The sequence below is a fragment of the Ictidomys tridecemlineatus genome, chromosome 2, assembly GCF_052094955.1.
Source record: "Ictidomys tridecemlineatus isolate mIctTri1 chromosome 2, mIctTri1.hap1, whole genome shotgun sequence".
Classification (NCBI taxonomy): domain Eukaryota; kingdom Metazoa; phylum Chordata; class Mammalia; order Rodentia; family Sciuridae; genus Ictidomys; species Ictidomys tridecemlineatus.
This window is the reverse complement of record NC_135478.1, coordinates 15,543,068-15,570,568: the sequence shown is the minus strand read 5'-3', so window position 1 is coordinate 15,570,568 and position 27,501 is coordinate 15,543,068. Positions and strand designations below refer to the sequence as shown.

The 27,501-nt window shown below is 45.5% G+C and overlaps 2 protein-coding genes across 3 annotated transcripts in view; both read left to right on the top strand.

Moving 5' to 3' along the window:
- Positions 1-24,638, top strand: part of Pbx4 (PBX homeobox 4) — a 32,921-nt gene extending 8,283 nt beyond the window's left edge. The window contains exons 2-8 of one of the 2 annotated variants that reach the window (XM_005333087.5): positions 5,407-5,480; positions 16,722-16,969; positions 17,254-17,444; positions 17,829-17,964; positions 20,889-21,045; positions 21,444-21,550; positions 23,708-24,638. In XM_005333087.5, coding sequence (XP_005333144.2) covers positions 5,407-5,480; positions 16,722-16,969; positions 17,254-17,444; positions 17,829-17,964; positions 20,889-21,045; positions 21,444-21,550; positions 23,708-23,800 — 1,006 coding nt within the window. In that variant the 3' untranslated portion in view covers positions 23,801-24,638. The remainder of the gene's footprint in view (positions 1-5,406; positions 5,481-16,721; positions 16,970-17,253; positions 17,445-17,828; positions 17,965-20,888; positions 21,046-21,443; positions 21,551-23,707) is intronic. The other variant, XM_078037926.1, reaches the window with a different exon arrangement.
- On the top strand, positions 2,172-2,903 carry LOC101974684 (large ribosomal subunit protein eL21). The gene has a single exon (XM_005332947.4). The coding sequence runs from the start codon at positions 2,408-2,410 to the stop codon at positions 2,885-2,887; it is 480 nt and encodes a 159-aa protein (XP_005333004.1). The 5' UTR covers positions 2,172-2,407; the 3' UTR covers positions 2,888-2,903.
- Positions 24,639-27,501: the final 2,863 nt, after the last annotated feature.

Here is a 27,501-nt window from a genome sequence, read left to right as displayed (position 1 = left end):
GGGCCTGGATCATCCCCAGCACTATAAAAAACCAAATGAATGAACCAATTAAAAACACAAGGAAGCTACAGCCTTCCCTTGACTCACCTTGTCTTGATTTGTACCTGGGATTTGTTTTAACCAGGCATGGCAAGGTGAGAGAAATGGAGACAGCTGCCTTTGAAAGAAGAGTTAATTTCTTATAGTTTTCAAGAAGAGGGGGCACACCGTGCCACACAAGGCCATGTGGAGAAGCTTCTGGTTCAATCAGGAGGCAAAAGGAACAAGGGGAAAGAATGGCCCAGAGACTTTGTAGTGATTTCCGCAAGAAGAAATGGGCGAGTCAGGGTAGGCCAGTTTGAGCAAGCTTGGAATTGGATAGTGTGAATAATTTCAGCAAGCTCTGGGTATCGGGGTGGCCCTAGTCATCCAGGCCCTGGCCCTGGGGTGATTCAGGACAGGAGAAATATTGGCTTGCTGTGTGAGTTAAAGGAGGTGGTTGGGGATGTGAGCTTTGGATTGGTTGGCTTGCATGTGAAAGGCAAGGCGTGTTCACCACAAGTTATTATCTCATGGGAGTAGATAACTGGGAGGAGCAGTCTCGTTCTCAGGCTGTCACATTTAAAAAACAGAATATAAAAAACATTATTTATACACCATTTCTTTTAGCACCTGCTGTACTTCTTTGCTCTCCTTCATGATAAGACGTCACAGAGTTTGTGGTTGCTGCTTCTACTTCCTCTCCATTTCCTCTCTAACCTTCTCCCTCCATGAGTCACCCTTGGCCTCTCATTTCTCAAAGATTATGCCTCTCTCCTGAAATCCTTTTTCTTGGTTCCCCAGTTTGGTCCCAGTCTCCTTTATGGATGTTTGTTTTGCTTGACATTTACAAGTCAAGTCCCTGTTCCTGGGCTGGGTCCTGATCCCCCCAATCCACATTCTCCTGTGGCGATTCCTGCAAGTCTTGGGGTTTTAAGTACCATCTCTAAGCTAGCAACTCCTCACTGTATATTGTATATTTCCAGTGTAGAGTCCACATCCATATACTCAGCTACCTATCTGAGTCCTCCTCTTGAGTAACTCAAGGAATCACAAATGTAACCTGATCAAAACACAGTTCTACTTTCCAAACCTTCCTCCTGAATCTGAACCACTACAGTGTCTCCACTATCACGGTTAATAGGCCCACCATCCACTTGCTCAGACCTAAAACTGGTCTTTATACCCAAATCTCCTTTTTCCCTAAAACCTGATACCAGTTTATGGGAAATTCCTGTTGACTCCACTTCCAAAATAAAAGGTCTATTTTTTTTTTAATGTCTACTATCATAAATCTAAGCTAGCAGCATTTCTGTCCTACTCAGGCTATAATAGCCTCGTCTGACTATTATTTTTGGTTCCACTCTTGCCTTCCTTTACTCTAATCTCCAAAGAGTGACCACAGTGATCTTTTTAAGATGCATTTTAGCTAGACTTGGTGGCCCATACCTAAAGACCCAGCTACCCAGGAAGCTGAGCTGGGAGAATCACTGGAGCACAAGAATTTGAAGCTAGCCTCATCAATATAATAAGACCCTGTCTCAAAAGTAAATAAACTAAAATTAAAAGTAAGTAAATATGTAAAAATGCATTTCAATTGAGAATAGGCAAACTGATTAATAGAATAGAATTGAAAATACAGAAATGAACCCAAACATCTGTGGCAAATTGATTTTTGACCAGTATGTCAAGATCTTCAATGGGGAAAGAATAATCTCTTCAATAGTTGGTGCTGGGACAACTGGATATTCGTGTGCAAAAGAATGAATTTGGGAGGCTGGGGATGTAACTCAGGGATAGAACACTTACCTGGTATGCGCAAGGCCCTGGGTTCCATCTCCAGCATCACACACGAAGGAAGGAAGGGAGGGAGGAAGGGAGGAAGGGAGGAAGGGAGGAAGGGGAAGGAAGGAAGGAAGGAAGTTAGTTGGAGCCCTACCTCACACCATACAAAAATGTACTCAAACATTCGGCTGGGGGTGTACTTTAATGATAGAGAATTTGCCTAGCTTGCAGGAGATCCTGGGTTTGAAAACACTGGGGAGTGGGGATAAGGAATTGAAAAGACATTTCTCCAAAGAAGATATACAGATGGCTGATAAGCACTTGAAAAGATGCTCAACATCATTAGTCGATAGGGAAATGCAAATCAAAAACATAATGAGAGGGCTGGGGATGTGGCTCAAGCGTGCTTGCCTGGCATGCCTGTGTCCCGGGTTTGATCCTCAGCACCACATACAAAAACAAAGATGTTGAGTCTGCCAATAACTAAAAAATAAATATTAAAATTCTCTCTCTCTCTCTGTCTCTCTCTCTCTCTAAAAAAAATAAAAAATAAAATAATGAGAACTTTTCGGCCAGAACCACCATCTTTCAGTAATTCGCCAAAATGACAAACACAAAGGGAAAGAGGAGAGGAACCCGATATATGTTCTCCAGGCCTTTTAAAAAACATGGAGTTGTTCCTTTGGCCACATATATGCGAATCTACAAGAAGGGTGATATTGTAGACATCAAGAGAATAGGTACTGTTCAAAAAGGAATGCCCCACAAATGTTATGGCAAAACTGGGAGAGTCTACAGTGTTACCCAGCATGCAATTGGCATTATTGTGAATAAGCAAGTTAAGGGCAAGATTCTTGCCAAGAGAATTAATGTGTGTATTGAGCATATTAAGCACTCTAAGAGCCGAGACAGCTTCCTGAAATGTTTGAAGGAAAATGATCAGAAAAAGAAGGAAGCCAAAGAGAAAGGTACCTGGGTTCATCTGAAGCGCCAGCCTGCCCCACCCAGAGAAGCACATTTTGTGAGAACAAATGGAAAGGAGCCTGAACTGCTGGAAACTTTTCCCTATGAATCCATGCCATAATAAATGTTAAAAATAATAATAATGAGATAATACCTCACACCCACTAGAATGGCTATAATAAAAAAGTAGACAATAACAAGTATTATTGATGATATTGATAAATTGGAACTCTCATACATATTTAGTGAAAATGTAAAATGGTATAAATACTGTGCAAAGCGTTTTGGTATTTCCTCATGAAATTACTACGATTTGACTTTCTAGTTGTGTATGTATACAAAACCTTTTACCTGTATGTTCATAGCAGCATTACTCATAATAAACGGAAAGTGGGAACAACTCATATGTCCATCAAAAGATGAATGGGGGGGGAGCTGGGGTTGTAGCTCAGTGGTAGAACACTTGCCTTGCAGCATAGGGTCCTGGGTTTGATCCTCAGCACCATATAAATAAATAAAAAATAAAGATATTGTGTTCATCTGCAACTAAAAAAATATTTTTTAAAAATGGATGAATGGGGGCTGGGGATGTGGCTCAAGCAGTAGCGCGCTCGCCTGGCATGTGTGCGGCCCGGGTTCGATCCTCAGCACCACATACAAATAAAGATGTTGTGTCAGCCAAATACTAAAAAATAAATATTAAAAAATTCTCTCTCTCTTAAAAGAAAAATTTTTTAAAAAATGGATGAATGGGCCAGGCGCTGTGGTGCACACTTATAATCCCAGTGGTTCTGGAGGCTGTGACTGGAGGATCACGAGTTCAAAGCCAGCCTCAGCAACTTAGCAAGGCACTAAGCAACTCAGTGAGATATTGTCTCTAAATAAAATACAAAATAAGGCTGGGGATGTGGCTCAGTGGTTGAGTGCCCCTGAGTTCAATTCCAGGTACTAAAAAAAAGAGAGAGAGAGAGAGAGATGAATGGGCAAACTGTGTTCCATCCAATATAATGGAATAAAAAGGAATGAAATACTGATACATGCTACAATTTAGATGCTTAGATGAACCTTAAAACATTCTGTGGGTGAAAAGTCCAATATGAACTCAGTGGGCTGAAATCAAAGTATCGACATAGGGCTATTTTCTTTCTGGAAACTGGGGAGAATCTGTTTCCTTACTGCTCTCAGCATATTGAGGTTGTCTGCATTCCTTGGCTCAGAGTCCTTTTCTCCATGTTCAGGGCCAGGAACATAGCATCTCTCTGATCTTTACATCATCACAGCTCTTCCTCCAACCACAACCAGGAAAGATTCTCCATCTTTAAGGGCTCATCTGATACATAGGGCCCACTGGGTAATCCAGGTCATTCTCCCTTTCTCAAGGTTTTTAACCTTAATCATATCTACAGAGTTATTTGTTCCATGAAGGTAATGTATTCAGAGTTCTGAAGATTAGCATGTGGACATCTTTGGGGGCCATTATCCTGCCAACGAGTTTCTGTCACAGGCAAGCAAAAGTTAGGTTTGTCCTCACACCTTACAAGAGTTAGCTCCTACTTGTCTCTTTAACTTTCCTCATAACTCACTCCCTCACCCATTACCCTGGCCTCAAATAGCCAGGAGTTCTCACAGGGCCTTTGCACTTTTTTGTCTTATAATTTCTTATTAAATTATATCTTTCTTCAGCCTTTTTTCTTTGTTGACTTAATGTCATTCCAATATCAGATTTGATGTCACCTCAAAGACACACAAACTCCAATAAGCCACCTAACCATTATTCTGTCATGACCCCAATTAAAGTCACCACAAGGTGATGACTTTACATCAGCTACAGCTGATGGATTTCTTGTTTGTGTATTTGCTCTTAGCCCATCCATCTTAAATGTCACATGAGTAGAAACTCAATTTCCTGTGTCTGTGTGACATTGGAATGGTGTAGCACATAGTAGGTACTTAGTAAACACCTGCTCAGCTAATGTCATGACACTGGGGTAGGATGGCTAATGTTTCTGCTTATAGTGTAAATACATTTTTCAAATCATTGGACCTTGAAATTTCATAGTTTTTAATGAGTTGGATATTTAGACTTGCATTGTTTAAATATGTACCTATAAAGGGGAATGTTTGACTATTTGTACAGTTGTCCTTCAGATGTTCAATTACTTTATGTAAAATGATATGTGGTATCTGCATATAATCTACACACATCCTCCTGTAGACTTTAAATCATCTCTTGATAACTTATGATACCTAATATATTATAAATGCTATGTAAATAATTATATTATTTAGGGAATAATGACAGTTTATGAGAGGTCACAAAATGACTATATTTTTGAAGCCAAAGTCTGTACATGTTCACTACAAATGAAAATATTTTTTCAACTATTTTCCACCTTCAGTTAGTTTAATCTACAGATGCAGAAACCACAGATCTAGAGAGCCAACTATACATTGCTTTATTTTAATATTGCACAAAACAAATTCATATGAAGTGCTTTTGCCAAGTATCTTCACAAGAGGAGTTTTTAGTGGTCAGAACTGGCAGGTGGGTTTGACTTCTCAGTATGGAGAATCTTTGCTCTCATGGGCAACCTGACCACTCTCTTGTTCTCACATGTACCTCTGTTACCTATCTTTCAGAAAGCATGCTCTGAATTGCCATCGGATGAAGCCTGCCCTCTTCAGTGTGCTCTGTGAGATCAAGGAAAAGACAGGTAGGCCATTTCAAAGACACTTCTGTGTGAATCCAGGACCACAACAAGCATGAGCCTCAGGTTCTGGCTTATGTGTGTGGTAGGCAGTTTTACTCATCACCTCTCTGGCAGCAGATGGTGGGTATGTTTTGTTTCTGCCTTTCATGTTTAGTTGGCCCTGTTGCTTTTGGACCTGTGGCAAAGCAGCACATCATGGTGGGAGAATGTGTCAGAGGAAACCACTCACCTCATAGCAGTTGGCAAGCAGAAAGAAAAGATGGGACAAGATTTCAATATCCCTTTCAGGGTTACCCTCCCACCTCCATAAGACCAGAAGATTACCAACTAACTCCCGTCTCTCCCAGTAGCACCACAGGGGACAAAGCCTTTGGGGGACACTTTCCAAATCTTAGCAGCCTCCATCGCCTTATAGGGATGGACAGGAACATGAAGTTCAGCATCTTGTACTTTCAGTCACCTGAAGATGAAAATTTTAACATAGTGGAGAAATGTCATATGCTGCTAATATTGTCTGCTTTGCAATGTAGAGTTGATGTAATCCCAAAATGACAGTTGGGCTAAAGTAAGGCTTTTAAGGTGTACAGTTGTCGCCTAAATAAACGAAAGAGCGCTCTAGATGAATTCACTAATGCTATTTCTGTAACCCATTGAATGCCAAATATTTCCACTGTATTCTATCCAAAATTAGCTGATAAGGAATTGAGAATTGAAACTAATTGCTTAAGGGTACTATTGGCAAGTCCAGGAAAAAAAATATTTTCCTCCTCTCTTGTCCAAAGCACAAGAAAAGTAAGAGGCTTTGCACCATTCTGTCCTTAACTCCAGCTCAAAGCTGTCAATCAGGAATGTTGATGCAGCAAAACAATTATCCATTATTTACTTCATGTCCTACTCACAATTCCAGATGTAGACATCTGCCTTCCTCCATCCTGTTTCCCCAGAGACCACAAGATCTAAACTGGAAATTGGCAGAATTCCTTTTTATTTGCTTTTCATTTCTGTGTGTGTGTGTGTGTGTGTGCGCGCGTGTGCGCGCACACCCACACTAACTTTACTGGCAATTGAATCCAGGGCTTTGCACATGCTAGGCAAGTGCTCTACCACTGGGCTACATCCCCAGTCCTTTTTATTAATTTGAAACAGGGTTGTACTAAGTTGCTGAGGCTGACCTTGAACTTGCAGTCCTTCTGCCTCAGCCTCCCAAGTAGCTGGGATTATAGGTGTGTGCCACCATACCTGGCCAGACTTCTTTTTAAAGTTTTCCCTTTTTCTTTGTAATAGGTGTTCTGTCAGAAGCTCTGAGACGATGTAAATACTCCATTCCTCATTAATTTTTTTGTTTAATCATTTATTTTGTATCAGGATGGATTCAGAGTCCTGTTTTTTCAGAGTCAGGTACCATCATCATTTACTTTGATGCTCAAATTGTCCAACATTTGACTAGTGGGAGCCCCTTCAAGATGGCTTCTTGTCCTTCTGACCCGTCTGCAACATCCTTTGAGCACTTCCTTACTGGTGGCCATTACATTTGCCAGGCTCCTATTTTCTGTTTTCTCTGACCCAACTGGCATCAGCTAGTTCTCCAAGGAGCCCTGGCTACATTTAGAGTAGATCTTGGTCCTGTATGTGCTTATTGTTCTCAGGGTGTCGCTACTTCCAGACACAGGATACAGAGCTGAGGAGTATTGTGGGTGATATGTATATGTACACACATCTATTTTTATATATCGGTATACATTGAAACCTGTATTTGTTCTAATATCTTTAATTCTGGTTCACCACCGTAGTGTTCATTCTGTTTTTCCTCTTTCTCAGTCTGTAACTCCTTTCTCTAGCAGAGAGAACCCCAGTTCTCTTATCCTCAGTGTATTTGCTTAATTGGTCTCCCTCCCACCCTCACCCCTAGGTACACCTCTACTCACATATCCCTCTCTCTGGCCCCATGCCCACCTCCAGGCCACAGCTGCTGATAACTTCCTTGTGACCCCTTTTGGAATGACACCCAGCACCAACTTGTCCTCCACAGACACCCCCTAGTCTGCTAGGCTGTGATGCTTGGAACTTCTCTACCCCTACTCAGATGTCTGTCTCATGTGTATGAATGTCTGGTGACCTAGGAACAAATGTTATAGCTTCCAGCAAATGGAAAAACAAAAGTTCAGCTTTCTTAGGGACACACACACACAAGCTTCTCACTAGCAATAACTTGGTTTTAAGCAAGTTTGCCTTCAAGCCACTGGCAGCACTCGCTGCTAGTGCTTCAGCATTCTGCATGATGGCCTGCAGACGTCCTGTACGTGCATGAGCCCTGTCTCCCAAATCCTCCTTCCCAGAAACAGCTCTCCTTCTAGATGTCCAGGGACACCAAAAAGTTCTCCTTGTGAGAGAACTTCAAATATAGTTAAGGGGACCAGATGCTGGCCACAGTCTCTGCCGAAACCTTGGGGCCAGGTGCCTTGCAGAATTCAGAAGTGTTGGACTTGAGGTTGACAATCACATTGTTGTTCCTTCTGAGGACTGAGGCAGGGTCTGAATTCAAACAGTGGTATTTGGCATGAGAACAGGAACACTCTCACATGTTGGTACAGATCAGGCTTTCCCGCCATATGAACTTAGGTGCCACTTTTGTGTGGGGCTGAATACCAGAGGCCCCTTTAAGAGCTATCAACTACTCTGCAGACTGCTTTGTCTTCCTGTGCTGTGACTGCCCCCTGTACTGATCCCAAGCGTACATCCAGGTTTCAGTTGGGTCAGTTCTGTGTTCATCGTGTCTTGCTATGAACCCTTGCTATGCTGTGGGAGCCAAGTAAGCTCCTTGCAGAGAAGTGTAAATAGTTCATAACAGGGAACACCCTGTTACTTCCTGACTGCTGGTGCTGGCCTTGTTAGTGGTTGGCAGGCACAAGCAACCTATCTCGCTTCCCTTCCTCATCAGCTAGTCAGATCTATTGCAGCTGCAAGCTTGTAGGTTCAGCCTCCTGATGGAGATCTCACGTGCTCATAGGGCCTTCTTCCTGTCCCAGTAGTTATGCTTTGGGCCAGCATGTGACTTCTGATACTCAGATCCCTTTCTTATTGGCTGTATCCATTTTCTTTAGGACTTTTCTAAGAGTGGATTCCCTGGAGCTGGGGAGTTATTTTCCAGATGTCCTTTCCTGGCCCCCAGTCTAATGACTCATAATTCAAGACTCTGATATAATCTGCCAAGTAGCTCAGGGGATTTGTAGACTGGAGCAGTGGTCCCTCCAGGCAGCAGTTACGCCACCCCATCCAGGAAGGTGGATGTGTCAGATGGTGGTGACAGCAGTCTTGCAAATAAGGTAAAAGGCTTCGAGTTATTTGCTTTAAGTGGGAGGCTGTGTAGCATGTATATCAGTAAAGGTGTTATCAGCTTAAGGACTAATGGTGTTAATAGAGGCCCTCTCTAGGATTTGTTTTTGCCTTAAGGCCATAGTACACACTAATTGTACTGGGAACTACTTTGTTGTATCCCACCATGTTTTGGAGCTGGGATTTTACCACTGCTACATCCCCAACCCCCTCTTTTTTTTTTTTGTTTTGAGACAGTGTCTTACTAAGTTGCCAAGGCATCCCTCAAACTTGTGATTCTCTACCTCAGCCCTCCCAGTCACTGGGATTATAGGCATGCACCACTGCACCCAGCTGGAACTACTTTGTTCTTGTAAAGTAACATTTTCTGGCAGCACACACCATGTCCCTGATCTATCATCATGTGCTTGGCACACAGTGGATACCAGTGAATTTATCAGAAAATACTCAGCAGTCCATTCTAGAACATCATTCACATCAGGTCCTTGGACAGTTTCCTTAGGAGTTGTGAGGGTATCAGCTGACCTGAAGACCTTTAATTCACAGACTGGAGATTGGAAGGACAGGGTTACTGTGTCTGCTGCTGGCCTCTCACTCTCTCCACCCCCAAAAGACTCAGCTAAATAAAGGCCACACCTTGCAGTGACTATAGCCCAGTTTGTGAAGCTTCTAGACTTTTTCTCATGGCTCCCATTAGTTTTCTTTCTTTCTTTTTTGGTGGTACTGGGGATGAACCGTGGAGTGCTCTACCACTGGGCTACATCCCCAGCCCATTTCATTTTTAATTTTGACATAGAGTCTCACTAAATTGCTCAGACTGGCCTTGAACTTGTGATCCTCATTCTGCCTCAGCCTCCCGAGTCGCTGGGATTAAAGATGTGTGCCACTGTGTTCAGCAGTGCTGCTTTTCTTTTCTGTGGCTCTTAAAAGTTTGCAAATCCCCCCTGGAGAGGATGGACTCATTTTTCCAGTTATTTGACCCGGCTGTGTTTTCTATTACTGCACCTTGATGTCTTTTCCTTTTCCCTTGAAGCTGACACAAGCAAGGAAAACAGCCCAGGAAAACCAGCCTAAAAAACTGCACATCATTTTTACTCTGTCAGCAGTTCATGTGGTAGTTTATACTTGATTTTAGCCAAAAGACCAAGAAGTGATCATGTAGTTTATTACAGAATCGCAGACCTTTAATTATCAAACATGTAATATTAAGATGAAAATAATTTGCATACTTTGTTCTAATTCTAGCACCTTGAGTTGTGTTGTATTTTAATTAAGGATTAATTTGATATAACTTTGTATATATGATAATACTTTGATTTGATGAGGGTCTAGTGTGTGGCAGCCATGATTTCAGAAACTGATGGGTGTTTACTAAAGAAATATCTTTTCTTGGGTGTAGTGGCACATCTGTAATCCCAGGGACTTGGGAGGCTGAGGCATGAGGATCACAAATTATAGGCCATCCTTGGCAATTTATTAATCTCAAAATTAAAAGGGACTGGAGATATAGTTCAGTGGTAGCACACCGCTGGGTTCAATCTTCAGAATGACAAAAAACAATACAAAACAAAACAAACAAACAAACAAACAACAAAAAAAACCAGAATCCCTTGAAGAATTAATTGTCTTATTACCTTTGGTTCTTTGAGGACAAGGGAAGCTAGAACTGATGAAAGTTGAGCTAACATTCTGAGCCTTCTACTTTTCCCAGTATCTTTGTTTCACTAGGAGAGAAAAATTAAAAACAACTTAGGTTATGTTCCTGTGTTAGTTTCCTGGGCTGCCATAACAAATGCCACCTACAGAGCTGAGCCTCCCTGCGGCTTCCCTAGCCTGCCAGTCAGGAGCCCTGGGGAAGCTGAGAAGCACATCTGAAATACTCTTGAACGAGCCACAGGTAATGAGCTTGCTATAATTGATGGCAACAAATGTCTAATGAACACAATAAGGCCAACATTGGTGCACTGGGAGGACGAACAGCGCTGAGGGAGGGAGCTTCGGGCTGGAGGAGCAGTGACAAAGGGCAGATGACACTGTCCATACAGGTCGAGTGAAGTCCAAGTGCATGTGCTTGGGATATTAAGTTTTGCTCTGACTAATGCATTTATGCTGCAAAAATATATAACTCTAAGGAAATAAGGCATGTAGCATGTGATTGCCTCTCGTATGGCACACTTAGGAGATGCACACAGTTAACTACACAGGGCCCCAGAGTGACAGGTGTGTTGTCAGTGCCTGAATTCATTCATATCTGGGCAGTTCAGGTCTTTCGCAACTAAAACGCTGTGGAAGTATGTGTCCTAGAAATACGTCTTTGTTTATAGGTGTCTTTGTATGATAAGTTCTCAGAACAGAAATTTGAAGATCAAGTTATGCACGTATTCAGTATCAATCAGCATTTCAAAATTATCCTCCAGAAAGGAGAAATATGTGTGTGTGGGGGGGGGGGGGGTGTGTACGTGTGTGTGTGTAATTTTTGGGGGTACTTGGGGATTTAACCTAGGCGTAATTTACCACTAAGTCATATCCCCAGCCCTTTCTTTTCTTTTTTAATTCTTCTCAGCCCTTTTTATTTTTTATTTTAAGACAGAGTCTCAGCTGGGCACAGCGGCACATGCCTGTAATCCCATCATCTTGGGAGGCTAAGGCAGGAGGATGACAAGTTCAAAGTCAGCCTCAGCAACAATGAGGCACTAAGCAACTCAGTGAGACCCTGTCTCTAAGTAAAATACAAAAGAGGACTGGGGATGGGGCTCAGTGGTTGAGTACCCTTGAATTCAATCCCCAGTACCTGGCCCCCCAAAAAATAAAGAATCTCACTAAGTCACTGAATTGCTTAAGGCCTCTCTAAGTTACTAAGGCTGGCTTTGAACTTGTGATCCTCCTGCCTCAGCTCCCGAACCACTGGGATTACAGGCATGTGCCACCAAGCCTAGCAGAAAGTCTATATTTTTTTAAGTCCTCAACATCTAGTGTGGTACCTGATTGTGATGAATCCCTAGATATTTGCTGTTGGATAAATAAATAAATAGATAAATATCTAAACAGATAAGTAATAATCCATGTGCCCAGCAGCAGCCCCTTATCACACACAGAGACACACACTTTCATTAAGCCACATTTTCCATGATTGACAACTCCTTTCCTTAATTTAGTCGAACCTGTAATGGAAAATAGGAAAGTGGCTTCTCATTTGTTTGACCTTCAGATGGGAAGACTATTCTAGATTGCCCTAGTAGGCCCAGACATTTCACAAGGGCGCAGAAAAGTGGAAGAGGAAGGCAGGAGAAGGGCCAGATAATGGGCCCTTATCATGAGAAGGACTCGTGCTTCTGATGTGGCTTGAGATAAAAGAAGATAGCCAGAAGGAAAGGAAGAAGACCAGGGAGGGCTTGGAAAAGCCAAAAAAGGCAAGGAAACAGACTTTCCCCAGAGCCTCAAAGTCAGTCAGCCTGCTGGCACTCTGACTTCAGCCCAGTGAGACCTGTATCAGACTTCCAACCCACAGAACTAGGAGATAATGCAGTTACATTGTTTTGTTTTTCAATATATTTTTTTAGTTGTAGTTGGATACAGTACCTTTATTATTTTTTTAATTTATTTTTACGTGGTGCCGAAGTTTTTTTTTTTTTTTTTTTTTTTTGAGAGAGAGAGAGAGAGAGAATTTTTAGTATTTATTTTTTAGTTCTCGGTGGACACAACATCTTTGTTGGTATGTGGTGCTGAGGATCGAACCCAGGCCGCACGCATGCCAGGCGAGCGCGCTACCGCTTGAGCCACATCCCCAGCCCGGTGCCGAAGTTCTAACCCAGGGCCTCACACTTGATAGGTGAGCACTCTATTGCTTAGCTACGACTCCAGCCCTGCAGTTACATTGTTTTAATCTCCCAACTTTGTGGTAGTTTGTCACAGCAACAAGAAGAACCTCATCACTTTAATGTTATTAAAAAGTCTTTGAAAACATGGTTGTTGGTGGATTCATAAGATTATCTTATGAATTTTCCTGTGGATCTACCATGATTTACTTAACCAATTCCATGATCCCATGCATTAGCTGTTTTGGCCACTTCTAATTTGCGTAATTGTTGAACAGACAATTTGTGTGGCTAATTTGCACCATAGATGTTCCCTGCTGAGTGCTTGTTAGGTAAATCTGCACCATCTCTGTTGCTATGTTCCACCATCCATTCTGCTTTGAAAATTTAACCGAGTGTGTAGATGCTTCTTGTAGTCTTCTAACTTTTCTTAATATTGCTTATTGAAACCTTGAGAAAAGCATAATTTGGGAGAGGATAGTTGCTATTTTATATTAAGTTTTAGTTTTCTGCAGGGTATGTTATAGTTAAAGCATCGTCCCAGGGTTTCATAAATTGACTTCCAGACCCTCACATATAATTGAATCAAGCCTTTATTGAAGCGCACTGGTGGTGACTGACCAGAACATAAAGCTGTTCCTCTGATCAGCCCCGCACAATTGCAAGGGCACTCCTTATAAGCCTGAAAACCACAAAAGGGACATTTGGGGGTATAGCCAATGCAAGCAAGCCAAGTTACAGAAGTGGGAGAGTGCAGTCAGGTGGTGGGACACTTAGCCAATCACAATTAGCCCAGTCACCCCAGTTCCAGAAACAGAGCCCCATTATATAACCTAGTTATAGAAACAATGCCCCATTAGGTAGTTTTGTGTTCTTAAAGATTTCTATAGCAAAAAGGAAAGAACATATTGCCCCAGTCATGACTCTTCTACTTGGCATGGTTGTTTTATAAAATGCAGTTACAAAATGGAGTCACTTTGGCTTGACTGTCACAGGTATGGTGGCACATGCCTGTAATCCCTGCAGCTCCAGAGGCTGAGGCAGGAGGATTTCAGGTTCAAAGCCAGCCTTAGCCACTTAGCAAGGCTGTAAGCAACCTAGTGAGACCCTGTCTCAAAATAAAATTAAAAAGGGCTAGGGATGTGGCTCAGTGGTTAAATGCCCTTGAGTTCAATCCCTGGTACCCATTAAAAAAAAAAAATCAGTTTTGTGATCTGACCTTAGATATGCTAATTTTTTCCTTGTATAAAAAATCTGTTGTATGTGTACTTAGCACTAAGTGTTGAAGTGAATATCTCTAAGGAAAATTCCTATTCTATATCCCTTGTGCTCCTTCAGTTTTAACTAGTGAGTGTTTAACAGAAATATTCTTCAGGTCTTTGGGAAATAAGAAAGATACTTGAAAGTTACTAAATATCTATATGATATGATTAAACTGAATTGTTGTTTGATTACTTGTCAGTCAGCAGTTGATAGTAGTAAGAAAGCCCATTTCCAAGAAAACATATTTTTTTTTTTGGAAAGGCAAAACTCGCTTGATATTACCATCTCCTTCCCCCATGGGAAGGTAGGGGTCTCCCATCCCTTCAGGAAACACCTGTGCCCTACTCTTCCACCTCTTTCTCTGTAGCCACAGACATTTCTCTGTCATCAAGAAGCAAAGAGCCAGGCATGGTGGCACTGCCTGTATCCCTGCTACCTGTGCGGTAGAGACAAGAGGATCTCTTGAGCCCAGGAGTTGGGGGCCAGCCTGAGCAATGTAGCCAGATCCCGTCTCTTTAAAAACAAAAAGACAAATAAGACCCAGATGGCCGCAAGACCACCCTCCTCAGGCCTGACCCTCACTCTGTAGCTCCTGCCGTGGTGTCTCCCTCCCCCCCACTGCATTGCTTTCACATTTCTCTGGAACTTTCTAGACAGATGCTATCCCCACCTACCTCAGCAATTGCTTTTGCAGAAGTTAGTGATACTCTCCTAATGACTAAGTCCACTTTTTGGTTTTGTTCTCGTTTTTATTTTGAGCCATATCCGCAGCCCTTTTTAAATTTTTTTTTTTTTTTTAAATTTAGAGACAGGGTCTCAATGAGTTGCTTAGGGCCTTGCTAACTTGCAATCCTCCTACTTCAGCCTCCCAAGCTACTGGGATTACAGGTGGGTGCCACTGTGCCTGGCTGATTAAACTTGCTTTTTCACCTTCTGACTTTTTCTGTATTTTTCTTAACCTATCTGATAATTTTCTTTCTGTCTCCTTTTTTCCTATCCCTTAAAAGTCAGTTTTCCAGCTAGTCCAGATCAGATAGCTAAGGAGACAGATGTGTATGTATGGATTCCAAACACACCTACATGCTGGTCACCCCAAGTACACACCTCCAGCCCAGACTGCCCTGTTCAACCCCCAAGTTAGGGAAGAGCTGCCTCCCAGCCACTGGGACATCTGTACTTGGCTCAGTCACAGGACCAGCTGAAGCCTCATATTGACCCAGCCCTTCCTGTACGACCTGCTGTTCTTCACTCTCTGACCCCTTGCATCCACCCAGCTGGCTGCCACTTTTCAACAGCTTCCCCTGTTGTCCAGCCCTTCACTAGTACAGGTCCACTCTCTGCAGAGTGAGCTGGCTTTTCCAGATTACAGGGCCAGTTGTCTTGTTTCCCTGCTTAAAATCTTCCTGTAGGGGGCTGGGGTTGGGGCTCAGTGGTAGAGCACCGGTCTCGCACATGTCGGGCGGGGCACTGGGTTTGAGTCTCGGCAACACATAAAAATAAATAAAGATATTATGTCCATCTATAACTAAAAACATATATTTTTAAAAATCTTCCATCTTTGTTGGGATCATCATCTTTTTTTTTTTAAGTGGTTCTGGGGATTAAACTTCAGGGGTGCTCTACCAGTGAGCCATACCCAGTCCCCCACCTTTTTTTTTTTTTTTTTTTTTAAAGAGAGAGTGAGAGAGGAGGGAGAGAGACAGAGAGAGAGAGAGAGAGAGAGAGAGAGAGAGAGAGAGAGAGAGAGAGAGAGAATTTTTAATATTTATTTTTTAGTTCTCGGCGGACACAACATCTTTGTTGGTATGTGGTGCTGAGGATCGAACCCGGGCCGCACGCATGCCAGGCGAGCGCGCTACCACTTGAGCCACATCCCCAGCCCCCCCCACCTTTTTTTTTTTAGATAGAATCTTTCTGAGTTGCTGAGGTTGGCCTCAAACTTGCAATTCTTCTGCCTCAGCCTCCCAGGTAACTGGGATTTCAGGTGGGTGCCAGGACCTTCTTTTTGTTGTTGTTATTGTATTTATTATACCTTTAATTTATTCCTTTTTTTTTTAATGTGGTGCTGAGTATGGAACCCAGTGCTTCACGTATGCTAGGCAAGTGGTCTATCCCTGAGGTACAACCACAGCCCCTACTGGGACCTTCTTTTTTTTTTTTTTAATTAGTGATACATGACAGTAGATTACACTTTGATACATCATATATAATGGAGTATAATTTCACATTCGTCTGGTTATACATGATGCAGAATCCTACCGGTCACTTAGCTATATGTGTACGTAGAGTAATAATGTCTGATTCATTCTACTACCCTATTTCTGGGACCTTCTTGATCAGGCATTTCTTCTCCAGCTTTATAAGAGCAGTCCACACAGAGGCACACAGCAGGCCCCACCAACACAGTTTTATGTCTGAATCCAACCACACCGCCAATGCCAGACTGCCACTTGCCTTTATATTCATGTCAACATCCAGAATGCATTCTCCTGCCCAGTACTTTGGAGACTTGGCTCAGGAGTTCAGACCTCCTCAGTACCAGGCACCTTCCCCACCTACCCTGCTCAGCCCTGACCCTGTGCTCTCAGTGGAGTCCACCCACGCAGGCTGCACTGAGCTGATCTGCCTCTCCCCAGCCCATGCTCTATTACTGAAGATGGCATTTGGACCACAGTCACGAGGGGTTACTAGGTGTCTGTTATCAAATTTGATAATAAAACAAAGTGTTTCTTTTCCCCAAAGCGATATGTTTTGCCATGGCATCAGTGCTGCCTACTTGTGGTTTGTTTTCTCTGCAGGGAATATATTCTGATCTGTTCTGTCTCTTATCTAGTGGTAAGCATCCGTGGCATTCAGGAAGAGGATCCCCCCGATGCTCAGCTCATGAGGCTGGATAACATGCTGCTGGCTGAGGGTGTGTCCAGACCGGAGAAGAGAGGAAGAGGAGGATCAGCAGCGGTGGCCAGCACAGCAACACCAGGTGGCTGTCCAAATGACAATAACATTGAGCACTCTGACTACAGGGCCAAGCTGTCCCAGATCCGACAGATTTACCACTCTGAGCTAGAGAAATATGAACAGGTGATCTTTCTGCATGGAAGAGTTTCTATCATGTGAATGCGCATTTGTCAAAGCAAAACATGGGACATTAACCTCCTTTCTTTTGTGGCACAGAACAGGGAGAACACGCAGTTGGTCACTACAGTGGTGGCTGATTTTACTTAAAGCCCTTTTCATTTACTTCTCAGAAACCAGCCTGTATATGACCATGGGGGTTGGCAGGTGGCTGGTCAGGTGTGGAACCTGCCACCCCACACCATCCTGCTGCTCAGTCATAGGCTGGCATGTCTGTGTCCTCATCCCAGGCCTGCCGTGAATTCACTACACATGTCACCAACCTTCTCCGGGAGCAGAGCAGGATGAGGCCTGTGTCCCCCAAGGAGATCGAGCACATGGTTGGCGTCATACATGGCAAATTCAGTGCCATCCAGATGCAACTGAAGCAGAGCACCTGTGAGGCCTTGATGACCCTACGCTCACGGTTCCTTGATGCCAGGTCAGGGATTCCAGCTGCCCAAGACCCTGTGGGTTCATCCTCAAGAAGATGAGTGGAATCTGTGCACGTTTGGATTTTTCCAGTTTTTTCTTTTTCTTTTTTCCTGTGTGTGTGTGTGTGTGTGTACACTTGTGTGTGGTGCTGGAGATAGAATCCAGGGCCCTGCAGAGGCAGAGCAAGTGCTCTACCACTGAGCCACACCCCCAGCCCCTGGTTTGAATATAAGACCATTCTGGAGGTTCTGGCTGCAGACTGTGGGTACAGTCCTCATATCACCTCTTTGGAAGAAGACCCCAAGTATTGATTGCTGTTTGTAAATTGCTAGAAGCATAGTTAGGAATAGGGGCTGTTATCAATGCAGACTGAGACTGTCTGTCTTTACAGGCGTAAGCGGCGGAATTTCAGCAAGCAGGCAACAGAAGTGCTGAATGAATATTTTTATTCCCATTTGAGCAACCCTTACCCCAGTGAAGAAGCCAAAGAAGACCTAGCCAGGAAGGGTGGCATCACAGTATCCCAGGTGATGTCCTCCCCTGCATGGCCTACCACACCTGGAAGGTGTGGAAAGTTTAGTCCCATTGGAAGGACACAAAGGGAAGTCAATCAAATGTGTGGATCAGGAGTTGAGGGATCAGACTCAAGGTCACTCTGGATGGGCTTAGATCCCAGCTCTGCACTACTGAATGTGGGACTTGGGCAGGTGCTCTTCCCCCTCATGTGTGAGACAGGCATGCAAATGCACCCATTGCAAGGCATAGGGACTCCTGAGGAATGCCAGTGGGGTATGAGCCATCTTAATTGATAGCTGGTAGAATGTGAGGTTCCCGAGGGGTGGGACTGAATGTTCTTTGGGCTGGGGGTATAGCTTGGTAGTTGAGTGCTTGCCTAGCATGTGTGAGGCCCCCAATTCCATCCAGCACCACACACACAAAAAAAAATACAAGTCCCTGATGTAATACAAGTAGACTACGAGGTCTTTAAGGTGATGCTGTGGAGTATAAGGCCCCTGACCCTGTGCCCTGGCATTTGGCCAACTGTCTCCTCTTTGGAATTGAGGACAGAGGAAGCCAAGAAAGACTTTATAGTGGGAAAAGTTAGTCCAGCAGCCTATGAGCAGTAAATGTGACCAGACCGCACTCACTGGCAGCATGAGTGTGCAGAGTGGGACCTTCCACGGCATTCCTGCTCATGCAGGCACCACCCCACTGCCACTATGGCAGCAGTGATGACAGATAGCTAGCACTTGGCTCACTGAATGTCCCCACAGTCCTCTGACATTGGGACCCCCTCTCCCTGCTTTGCAGTTAGAGGGGTTAAGTTTTTAGCTCTTAGCCACCACACTCAGACCCCAATTCAGGCTAAGTCTATCTCCATCTCTGTGACAGAGCACTCAGGAGCCCCTCAAGGTCATTTGGGTAGCAAAACGTCACAGGGGTCCCAGCCACATTGGACTGGTAACCTGGGTGCTGCTGTGGCATCCTCAGAAACAAGCCCAGAGCTGAAATAGAAGGCTGTGCCACTGGGTCTTCAAGGCCCCAAAAGAAGCTTGATGTCTGGCTGCTGCTTGGCCAGCCACCAGGAGCAGTAGTCTAAGAAGTATCAGGTGACCTCAGAGCCACTCCAGTCGATGCCCAGGGAAAGGGAATAGTCTCAGGTCTAAAATAAGCAGAAGTGTGGAAAGCATTAGCCTGACATGCCAGGGATTCTCCTGCCTGCAGTCTGGACCTTGAGACCCCCCTGCCAGTGGCAGAATTCTGTTCTAGGAGCCTCTTCCCACTTTGGTGCACTCACCAAGCATCAGTGAATCCCCAAATGGCTGACAATTAGTTGAAGGGGGGTTTTAAATTTGGGCACAGTCAGGAGAAGTTAAAGGGAGGGAGAGAGAGCACCATCAAGGCAGGTGACATCATGGCTGAGGCCCATGGATGTCTTCAGGACAGAATCAGCTCTACCTCAGGCTAGGGAGGTCTGAGGGAGGAAGGGCTTAGGGTTAGGGGAAAAGGGGAAAAGAGCTGAGCTGAAGGAGAGGGAGGTGGTAGCCTGGACAGCAGAGCTGGCTCAACCAGAGGGGGCTGGATTCTAGGCAGGGATGGTCCATGGCTTCTGAGGTATAGCAGATAGAGAGGACCTCTAGAGTTGGTGGCACACCTGTACCTACAACAGAGTGCCCACATGGGGTATGCCCTATGGAGAAGACAGACCCTGGCCAGGGACCTGCTTTTCCCCAGTCACTGTGCCCTCTGTCTCTACCTAGCAAGAGGTTCAATCTCCCTAATTCACCCACACTGAAAATTTGCTCTTTGTCTCTCTAAAATGCCAATTTGGAACTGGGTGTGGTTCAGGTAAGGGCCCAGGAGTTCAAGGCCAACCTGAGCCACATAGTAAGACCACATCTCAAAAAATAAAAATAAAAATAAGTTAAAGCTGGGCACAGTGGCACATGCCTGTAATCTCAGTGGCTCAAAAAGCTGAGGCAGGAGTGTCATGAGTTTAAAGCTAGCCTCAGGGGGCTGGGATAGCTCAGTGGTAGAGTGCTTGCCTCGTACTTGTGAGATACTGGGTTCAATCCTCAGCACCACATTAAAAAATAATGAATAAATAAATAAATAAATAAAAATATTGTGTAAAAAAAAAAAAAAAAAAGCCAGCCTCAGATTTTAGCAAGGCCCTAAGCAACTTAGTCAGACTCTGTCTCAAAAATAATAAGGGCTGGGAATATAGCTCAATGGTTAAGCACCCCTGGGTTCAGTCTCTGGTACCAAAAAAAGGTTAAAATGGGGACAACATGAGAAAGTGTTTACTGCCATTCTCTGCAAGCCTTGTTCCACAAAGAAGTTCTGGAACATTCCCAGTAGATAGGTGGAAACCAAGTGCTCACTCAAGGCTGGATCAAGAGAAGACTACCCCCGCTCCCAGGGGAGGCAAAGAAGTGGTAATGTTTTAGAAGCAGGGAGCACATGCATACAGGTTTGTTTTATTTGTTTTTAATAATTTGGTGATTTTTTTTTTTAGTTTTATTGAACTACTTACTTACTTTGGTACCAGGGTTTGAATCTAGGGGTACTTAACTATTGAGCCACATCCCCAGTCCTTTTTATTTTTTTATTTAGAGACAGGATCTCATTAAGTTGCTTAGGGCCTTGCTAAATTGCTGAGGCTGAACCTTGAACTTTCGACTCTCATACCTCAGCCTCCTGGGTTGCTGGGATTACAGGTGTGTACCACAATCCCTGGCTGCATAAAGGTTTTATAGTTAATAATGAGAAGGTAATACTGAGTCATTAAATAAAACATTCTTAAAGGAGTAAAAGTCATCCATAATCCCACCACGGCCACTCACCTGTAGTGGGAGTAACAGGCACCTCAGAGGCAGCACCCACACAGTCCGTTCCCATCATGTCTCACTCTGAGCAGCTTTTTGGCAGCTTCTGTGTGTATCCACAGGTCTCTAACTGGTTTGGCAACAAAAGAATCCGATATAAAAAGAACATGGGGAAATTTCAAGAAGAGGCTACCATTTACACGGGTAAATCAGCTATGGATGCCACCAAGGCCAGGGCCCTGGAGAGCCAAGCCAGCTGCCTGTCAATGCCTAGCCCCGGTGAGTGTTGGCTGGGCCCTGCGCCCCTCAGCAGCATCTGGGGAGCCCCCTACCCAGCTGGTCACGAATTACCTCTTTCTCTCTTTGAATTATGAAATTTCTGTTTTCATTGGCCAAGATCCCAACTAACAGGTAACCATAGCCTGTGCCAATGCTGTGGGACGCAGACACTGATACCAGTAAGAAAGGACAAGAGCTGTGTGGCAAGGAGCCCCACCTGCCTCACGGACCTGTGTCTTCACCACACAGAGGCAGGGAGACCGATGCCATGTGGAGACTGCCTTCACGGTCTCTTCTGACCGCGGGGACGGGCAAATGCCACCTGGGGCCTCACTGTGACTTCAGCTGCCCCAGGCCCTGCTCTGATCCTCAGCCTGAACCCCTACCACTTCTTCCAGGTTCCTCTGGTCCCTTCCCACTGACCAGTGCTGGGGATGCATTCCTCACCCTGCGGACCCTGGCCTTTCTCCAGCCCCCTCCTGGGGGCAACTGCCTGCAGTCCCAGGTAGGTTGGGGCACAGTCCCAGGGAGCCCTGGTAGCTATGGGTCCTCAGAATGGGGCCGACTTTCCAGCCACCTCCCGCTTCCACTCATCTCCTACAGCAGTGCCCCAACCACATGGTCTCCGATGTGAGGATCGCAGGTGGGCTGAGCTGCCGCAGGGCCCGGCTCCTCAGGGTCCGTGTTGTACACAGTGTTCCTTTGGGCTCCCAAGGGCTCCCACCTCTGCCCATTGCAGGATGTTAATTCACAGTAGCCACCAAAACCAGTCAATGGGCACGAGGACCCGCTGTAGGGTTTGGTGTGGAGGGGAAGGAGCCTCCCTCCTGGAGGAGTGTGGGGAAAGATGGCAGGCGGCGTCAGAGGAGGCCTGGAAGAAAGATGGGCTCTTCCCCTTGAGAACATGCTCCCTCCTAGGCTCAGGCCCACCAGTGTCTACCTGGAGGCCTAGCCAGCACAGAGGGCCTCTCACCAGCACCACTTTCTTCTTGCCCTGACGAGGTGTTAGTGCCCAGTGTGGCCACACTGAAGATCCATTTGGTGATTGGGAAGAAAATAAGCCAAGGACCTTGAGTGGCCACAGTACCCTCCAAAACTTTCTTGAGGTGTTACCTGCCCCTTTCTCAGGTCCTGGGGCCTCCCCAGTCTGCCCTAATGGCCACAGGGTCCTGACCCCTGACCTAGAAGAGGGTTCAAGTGGGGCTGATTGGCCCACTGTGTGTAGGTTTTCCAGAAGATGCCACATAGACACAGGAGGACGAGCCCACCAAGGAGGCATCATCTGGGGCCTTACAAAGCCCATGAGTTTTTCCTTTTTTTCGGTACTAAGGATGGAACCCAGGGGCACAGTTACCACTGAGTTTCATCCCCAACCCTTTTTATTTCTAAAGCAGTGCTAGTTTTGTTTGTTTTAATATTTTTTAGTTGCCAATGGACCTTTATTTTACTTAATGTGGTGCTGAGAATTGAACCCAGTGCCTCACACATACTAAGCAGCACTACACCACTGAGCCAGACCTTCTTTATTTTGAGACAGAGTCCCACTGATTTGCCCAGGCTGCCCTTGAATTTGCAGTCCTCCCATCTTGGCTTCCCAGGTTGCTGGGATTGTAGGCGTGCCGTGAGTTTTCTTCACAAAACTGTCCTGCAAGGCTGGGATACAGCTCATGGGTGGAGCACTTGTCTTGCATGCGCAAGACCCTGAGTTCATCCCCAACATCACCCAAAAAAAGTTGTCTACACAGCTTCTGATTTTCACCACTTCCAGTTCCTGGGGACTCAGACAGGATGCCTACCAGCATGGACTCTGCCCTGGCACCAAATGGCACATACCCCACTGTGGCCCTGCAGGGGCAGCTGCCTTCTATTGCCACGGCAACGCTCAGCCAGAGGCACATGAGACAGGGCCTTGTTTTGCTCTTTATACTCCTGAGGCTCAGTCCTGTGTCTTGGACACGGTGTGAATATGTTTAAGGGGTCCCAGGCTTCGATCCAGGAGGCCAGGTCCTCTCAGCCCCCATGTAAACAGGGAATGCTGGTCCTGGTGTGGAGCCATACCCTACCAGCACCTCCACCTCTGCCTGCCTGCATCCTAGTTAGCATGGCCACAGCCCCCTGCCCACGCCCCTCACCGCACACAGAGGTAAGGACCTGTCTCACTCAGGCACCTCTACACCCTGCCCCGTCATCCCCCCGTGTGGGCACATAGGCCTCCATTCATCACCCTGAGGAAATGCCAGGGGCTGTATGTCCTTCTGAAGGTAGAGTGTCCCTCTGAGGCAAGTGTTCTGAGCAGGTTTCTGAGTTCCTCTCACTGAATCTTGCCATGACATTTCAGGGACCATGCTCAGCTCCAGGCCTGACCTTGTCCCCCTCTCCCTCAGAGCATAGGATCGCAGCATCACCTTGATGCCATGTATTCCTTTACCATAGGCCCTAGAGGCAGCCCGCAGAGGCCAGCTCTCCCCCTGGGGAGATCATCTGTAGCACAGCTCAGGTGATGAGCTGGCCATGACCCAGGGCTGACCCCTCCATTCCTTCCCCCACCTCCTGGATCTTTGAGGTTATTGCCAGCACATTCTAAACCTTCCTGGGGACGTGGGGACTGGGTGGTCACCTGCTTTATGGCAGCCCCCCTGATGCTCAGTCTTTGTGTTTTCAGGCCAGGAGCAGCTGGCAGGGGGCCATCCCCCCACAGTCGATTGCCTCACCCACTGGAGACCCCAGCAGCACCAACTCAGAAGCCTCTAATTAAGTTTTGGGGATATGCAGAAGGGTACCAGGTGAACCCCCATGGGTGGCCAGCACTCGTATTCTTCTGCACATGCAGTTGATTACCTCAGAAACTTGAGGCCCCAGGTGACAGTGCTCCCTGCTCCTGGGCCATGCAGCAATGACCGACTCACTCGTCTGCTGGGACTTGAAATGGGCTGAACGCTGCTCATTTTCCCACCTCAGTTTGACTTTTTTAAAAATAGTAATGTTATGTTAAGACTGTGACTTGTCTCTTCTAGGACTTGTCTCAAATTTTCTCATTAAAATTTTCGACTTATTTTAATTTTAATGTTTTTAGAACCCGATTTGTTTCAGGTGATACTTGACAGCATGGGTGCCATGTCATAGCTACCAGGGTCTTGTGAGGGGACTCCGTGGCCACCTCTGCCCTTTGTGTGCCAGCCCTCCCCCCTCCCCCTGGGTGTGCTTGTGTTCGGGTCTGACTTAAATCTGTCCTGAGCTCTGAATTCTGCTGAGAATTGGTTTGGTGGTTTTGTTTGTTTGTTTTTGTTTTTTTCTGTCGTTGCTTTTGTTTTCAACTGAAATGTCATTAAAAAGGATAAACCGGGCTGGGGTTGTGGCTCATAGTGGAGCGCTCGCCTAGCATGTGTAGGGCACTGGGTTCGATCCTCGGCACCACATAAAACTGAATAAATAAAATAAAGGTATTATGTCTAGGGCTGGGGATGTGGCTCAAGCGGTAGCGCGCTCGCCTGACATGCGTGCGGCCCGGGTTCGATCCTCAGCACCACATACCAACAAAGATGTTGTGTCCGCCGAGAACTAAACAATAAAACATTAAAAATTCTCTCTCTCTCTCTCTCCTCTCTCACTCTCTCTTAAAAAAAAAAAAAAAAAAAAAAAGGTATTATGTCTATCTACAACTAAAAAATATTTTTTAAAAAATAAGCTTCCTGAGCTGTTTTCGTCCATGTGCCATAAGTCCTGCTGGCCCAAGACTTCACCCTTGGCATCAAATTCCTGAAAGTGCCTCTCTATCTCCTCAGCCTGGCTCTTTCCCAGCTCCACCCCGCACCAGGCCTTGGCTTCCTCACCTACCACTGAAGAGCAACAATGGGGTTGAGCCGAGCTATGAGGATCAAAATATGCTGCTAGGCCTGGAGCAAATACTGTAACCATGTATCAGATAGTGTCACAGTATCATGGTGGCCCTAACTCCACTTTGTCTGCTACCACCATAACCAGTAACTGAGCCCCTATCCAGAGTGTTCTATCTGTCCACACATCCCAGGAGACTCCTGTGGGCCTCTGCCTCAGCTTACCCCAGGTTTTTGCCTCAGTGGCCCTCAAGGTCCCTCTATTCTAATTCTGTTCCCTGAGCGTAAAAGTCCTACAGGCATCAACACCAAGGTGCTGGTGTGTGGCTGAGCTGCTTTGGACATCCCGATGGCCTGTGAAAGAGACAGGGAGGATGAAAGACAGTGGTCATAACTGGAGGTTCAGCCCCTGCCACTAAGACAGGGGCACCCCAGCTGTACCATGAAAGAAGTGACTGCTACAGGTGAGAGGGGCTTGCTCTGCCTCTGGTCCTCAGCGGAGTCCTGCCCAGCCCCCAGGAACCCTAGCTGCCCTCAGACTGCCCCCTTCCAGGACTCCCCAGACTTGGCTGGGCACCGCCTCCAGGTCTCAGATTGCTCTTGCCCAGCTGTACCCCCACACTGTCCTTCTCCACACCTTCTATTTGTTGTTTCTAAAAGACAAGAAATTAGCCAGGCATGGTGGTGCATGCCTATAATCCCAACTACTTGGAAGACTGAGGCAGGAGGATCACAAGTTGAGGCCAGCTTGGACAACCTAATGAGACTCTGTCTCAAAATTAAAAAATAAAAAGGGCTGGGAATGCCGGGTGCAGTGGTACACACCTGTAATCCTAGTGGCTCAGAAGGCTGAGGCAGGGGGATTGTGAATTCCAAGCCAGCCTTGGCAATTTAGGAAGGCTCTAAGCAACTGAGTGAGACCCTGTCTCTAAATAAAATATTTTTTAAAAAGGCTGGGGATGTGGCTCAGTGGTTAAGTGCCCTGGGTTCAATCCCTAGTACCGGGCTGGGGATGTGTCTCAAGCGGTAGTGGCTTGCCTGGAATGCGTGCGGCCCGGGTTCGATCCTCAGCACCACATACAACCAAAGATGTTATTTCCCCTAAAAAAATAAATAAATATTAAATTTAAAAAAAAATCCCTAGTACCAAGAAAATAAATAAATAAAAGTCAAGAAATGAGTTTCAAACATGGGCAATATAGAGGGCATTCGGGGATTACTTGGGAAGCTAACGCAGTAGGATAGGAAATTTTGAGGCCAGACTGGAGAATTTAGCAGGATCCTGTCTCAAAAAAAAAAAAAAAAAAAAAAGGCTGGGATATCCAGGTGTGCCCAGGTAGATGCATCCCCACTTTGACCCAAGATGTCCTGCCACACACATTGCCTTTCTCCACAAGACACATCCTAGAGGTCATTCCTCATCTATTCCTGAGCTCCAAACCACTAGGATGGGACAGCCCGGGCTTCTCCACAGGCTGGGGACAGGTCAGGCCAGGGCACAACTCACAGGACATCTGGGGAATAGAGACAGAAAGACAATGGTCCCTCTGCTGCCCCCGGTCACAGCTGGGTCTGTTTGTGGTGGCTGTAGTGGTTTCCTCCTTGCAGCAGAGGATCTCCATGCCCTGAGTCCCTGTTGTCATGGCATTCTGTCTGCCTGCCATGGGGTGCCTGCAGCCCAGGATTCAGACCCCCTGCTCTAGTGAGTCAGGTTCCAGAGAGAAAGATCATCAACACAGGAAAAGTCGAGGGGTGGGTGAGGGCCAGCCTCAGAGGGAAGCTTCTTTTCCTTTCTATTTTTATTGTAATAAAATACATATAGTTTGCCATTTTTTAAAATATTATTTTAGTTGTAGATGGACACGATAACTTCATTTTGTTTATTTTTATGTGATGCCGGGATCGAACTCAGTGCCTCATGCATCTCGACAAGCGCTCTACTACTGAGCCACAACCCCGGCCCATAAAGTTGGTCGTTTTTTTCAGTTTTTTTTTTTTTAATTCTAATTAGATATACATGACAGAAGAATACCTTTTGACATATTGTACACAAATGGGGCACAACTTATTCCTCTGGCTGTACATGGTGCAGGGTCACTCCATAGCGTAATCATACACGTATATAGGGTAATAATGTCTGTCTCATTCTACCATTCTTCCCATTCCCACAGCCCCACCCTTCCCCCCACACCCCTTTACACAAACTGAAGTTCCTTCGTTCTTCCCTACCTACCCCTCCCACCCCACTATGGATCTTCATCCGCTTATCAGAGAAAACATTCAGTTTTTGGTTTGGGGGGATTGGCTTATTTCCCTTACCATGATATTCTCTAGTTCCATCCATTTATCTGCAAATGCCATTATTTCATTCATCTTTAAGGCTGAATGATATTCCATTGTGTACAAGTACCACATTTTCTTTATCCATTCATCTGTTGAAGGGCATCTAGGTTGGTCCCATGGTTTAGCTATTGTGAATTGAGCTGCTATAAATATTGATGTGGCTGCATCACTGTAGTATGCTGGTTTTAAGTCCTTTGGGTATAAACCAAGGAGTGGGATAGCTGGGTCAAATAGTGGTTCCATTCCAAATTTTCTGAGGTATCGCCATACTGCTTTCCAA

Bases quoted from the DNA above. Each gene is read 5' to 3' on its own strand.
- LOC101974684 (XM_005332947.4), top strand. From the start codon at position 2,408: ATGACAAACACAAAGGGAAAGAGGAGAGGAACCCGATATATGTTCTCC.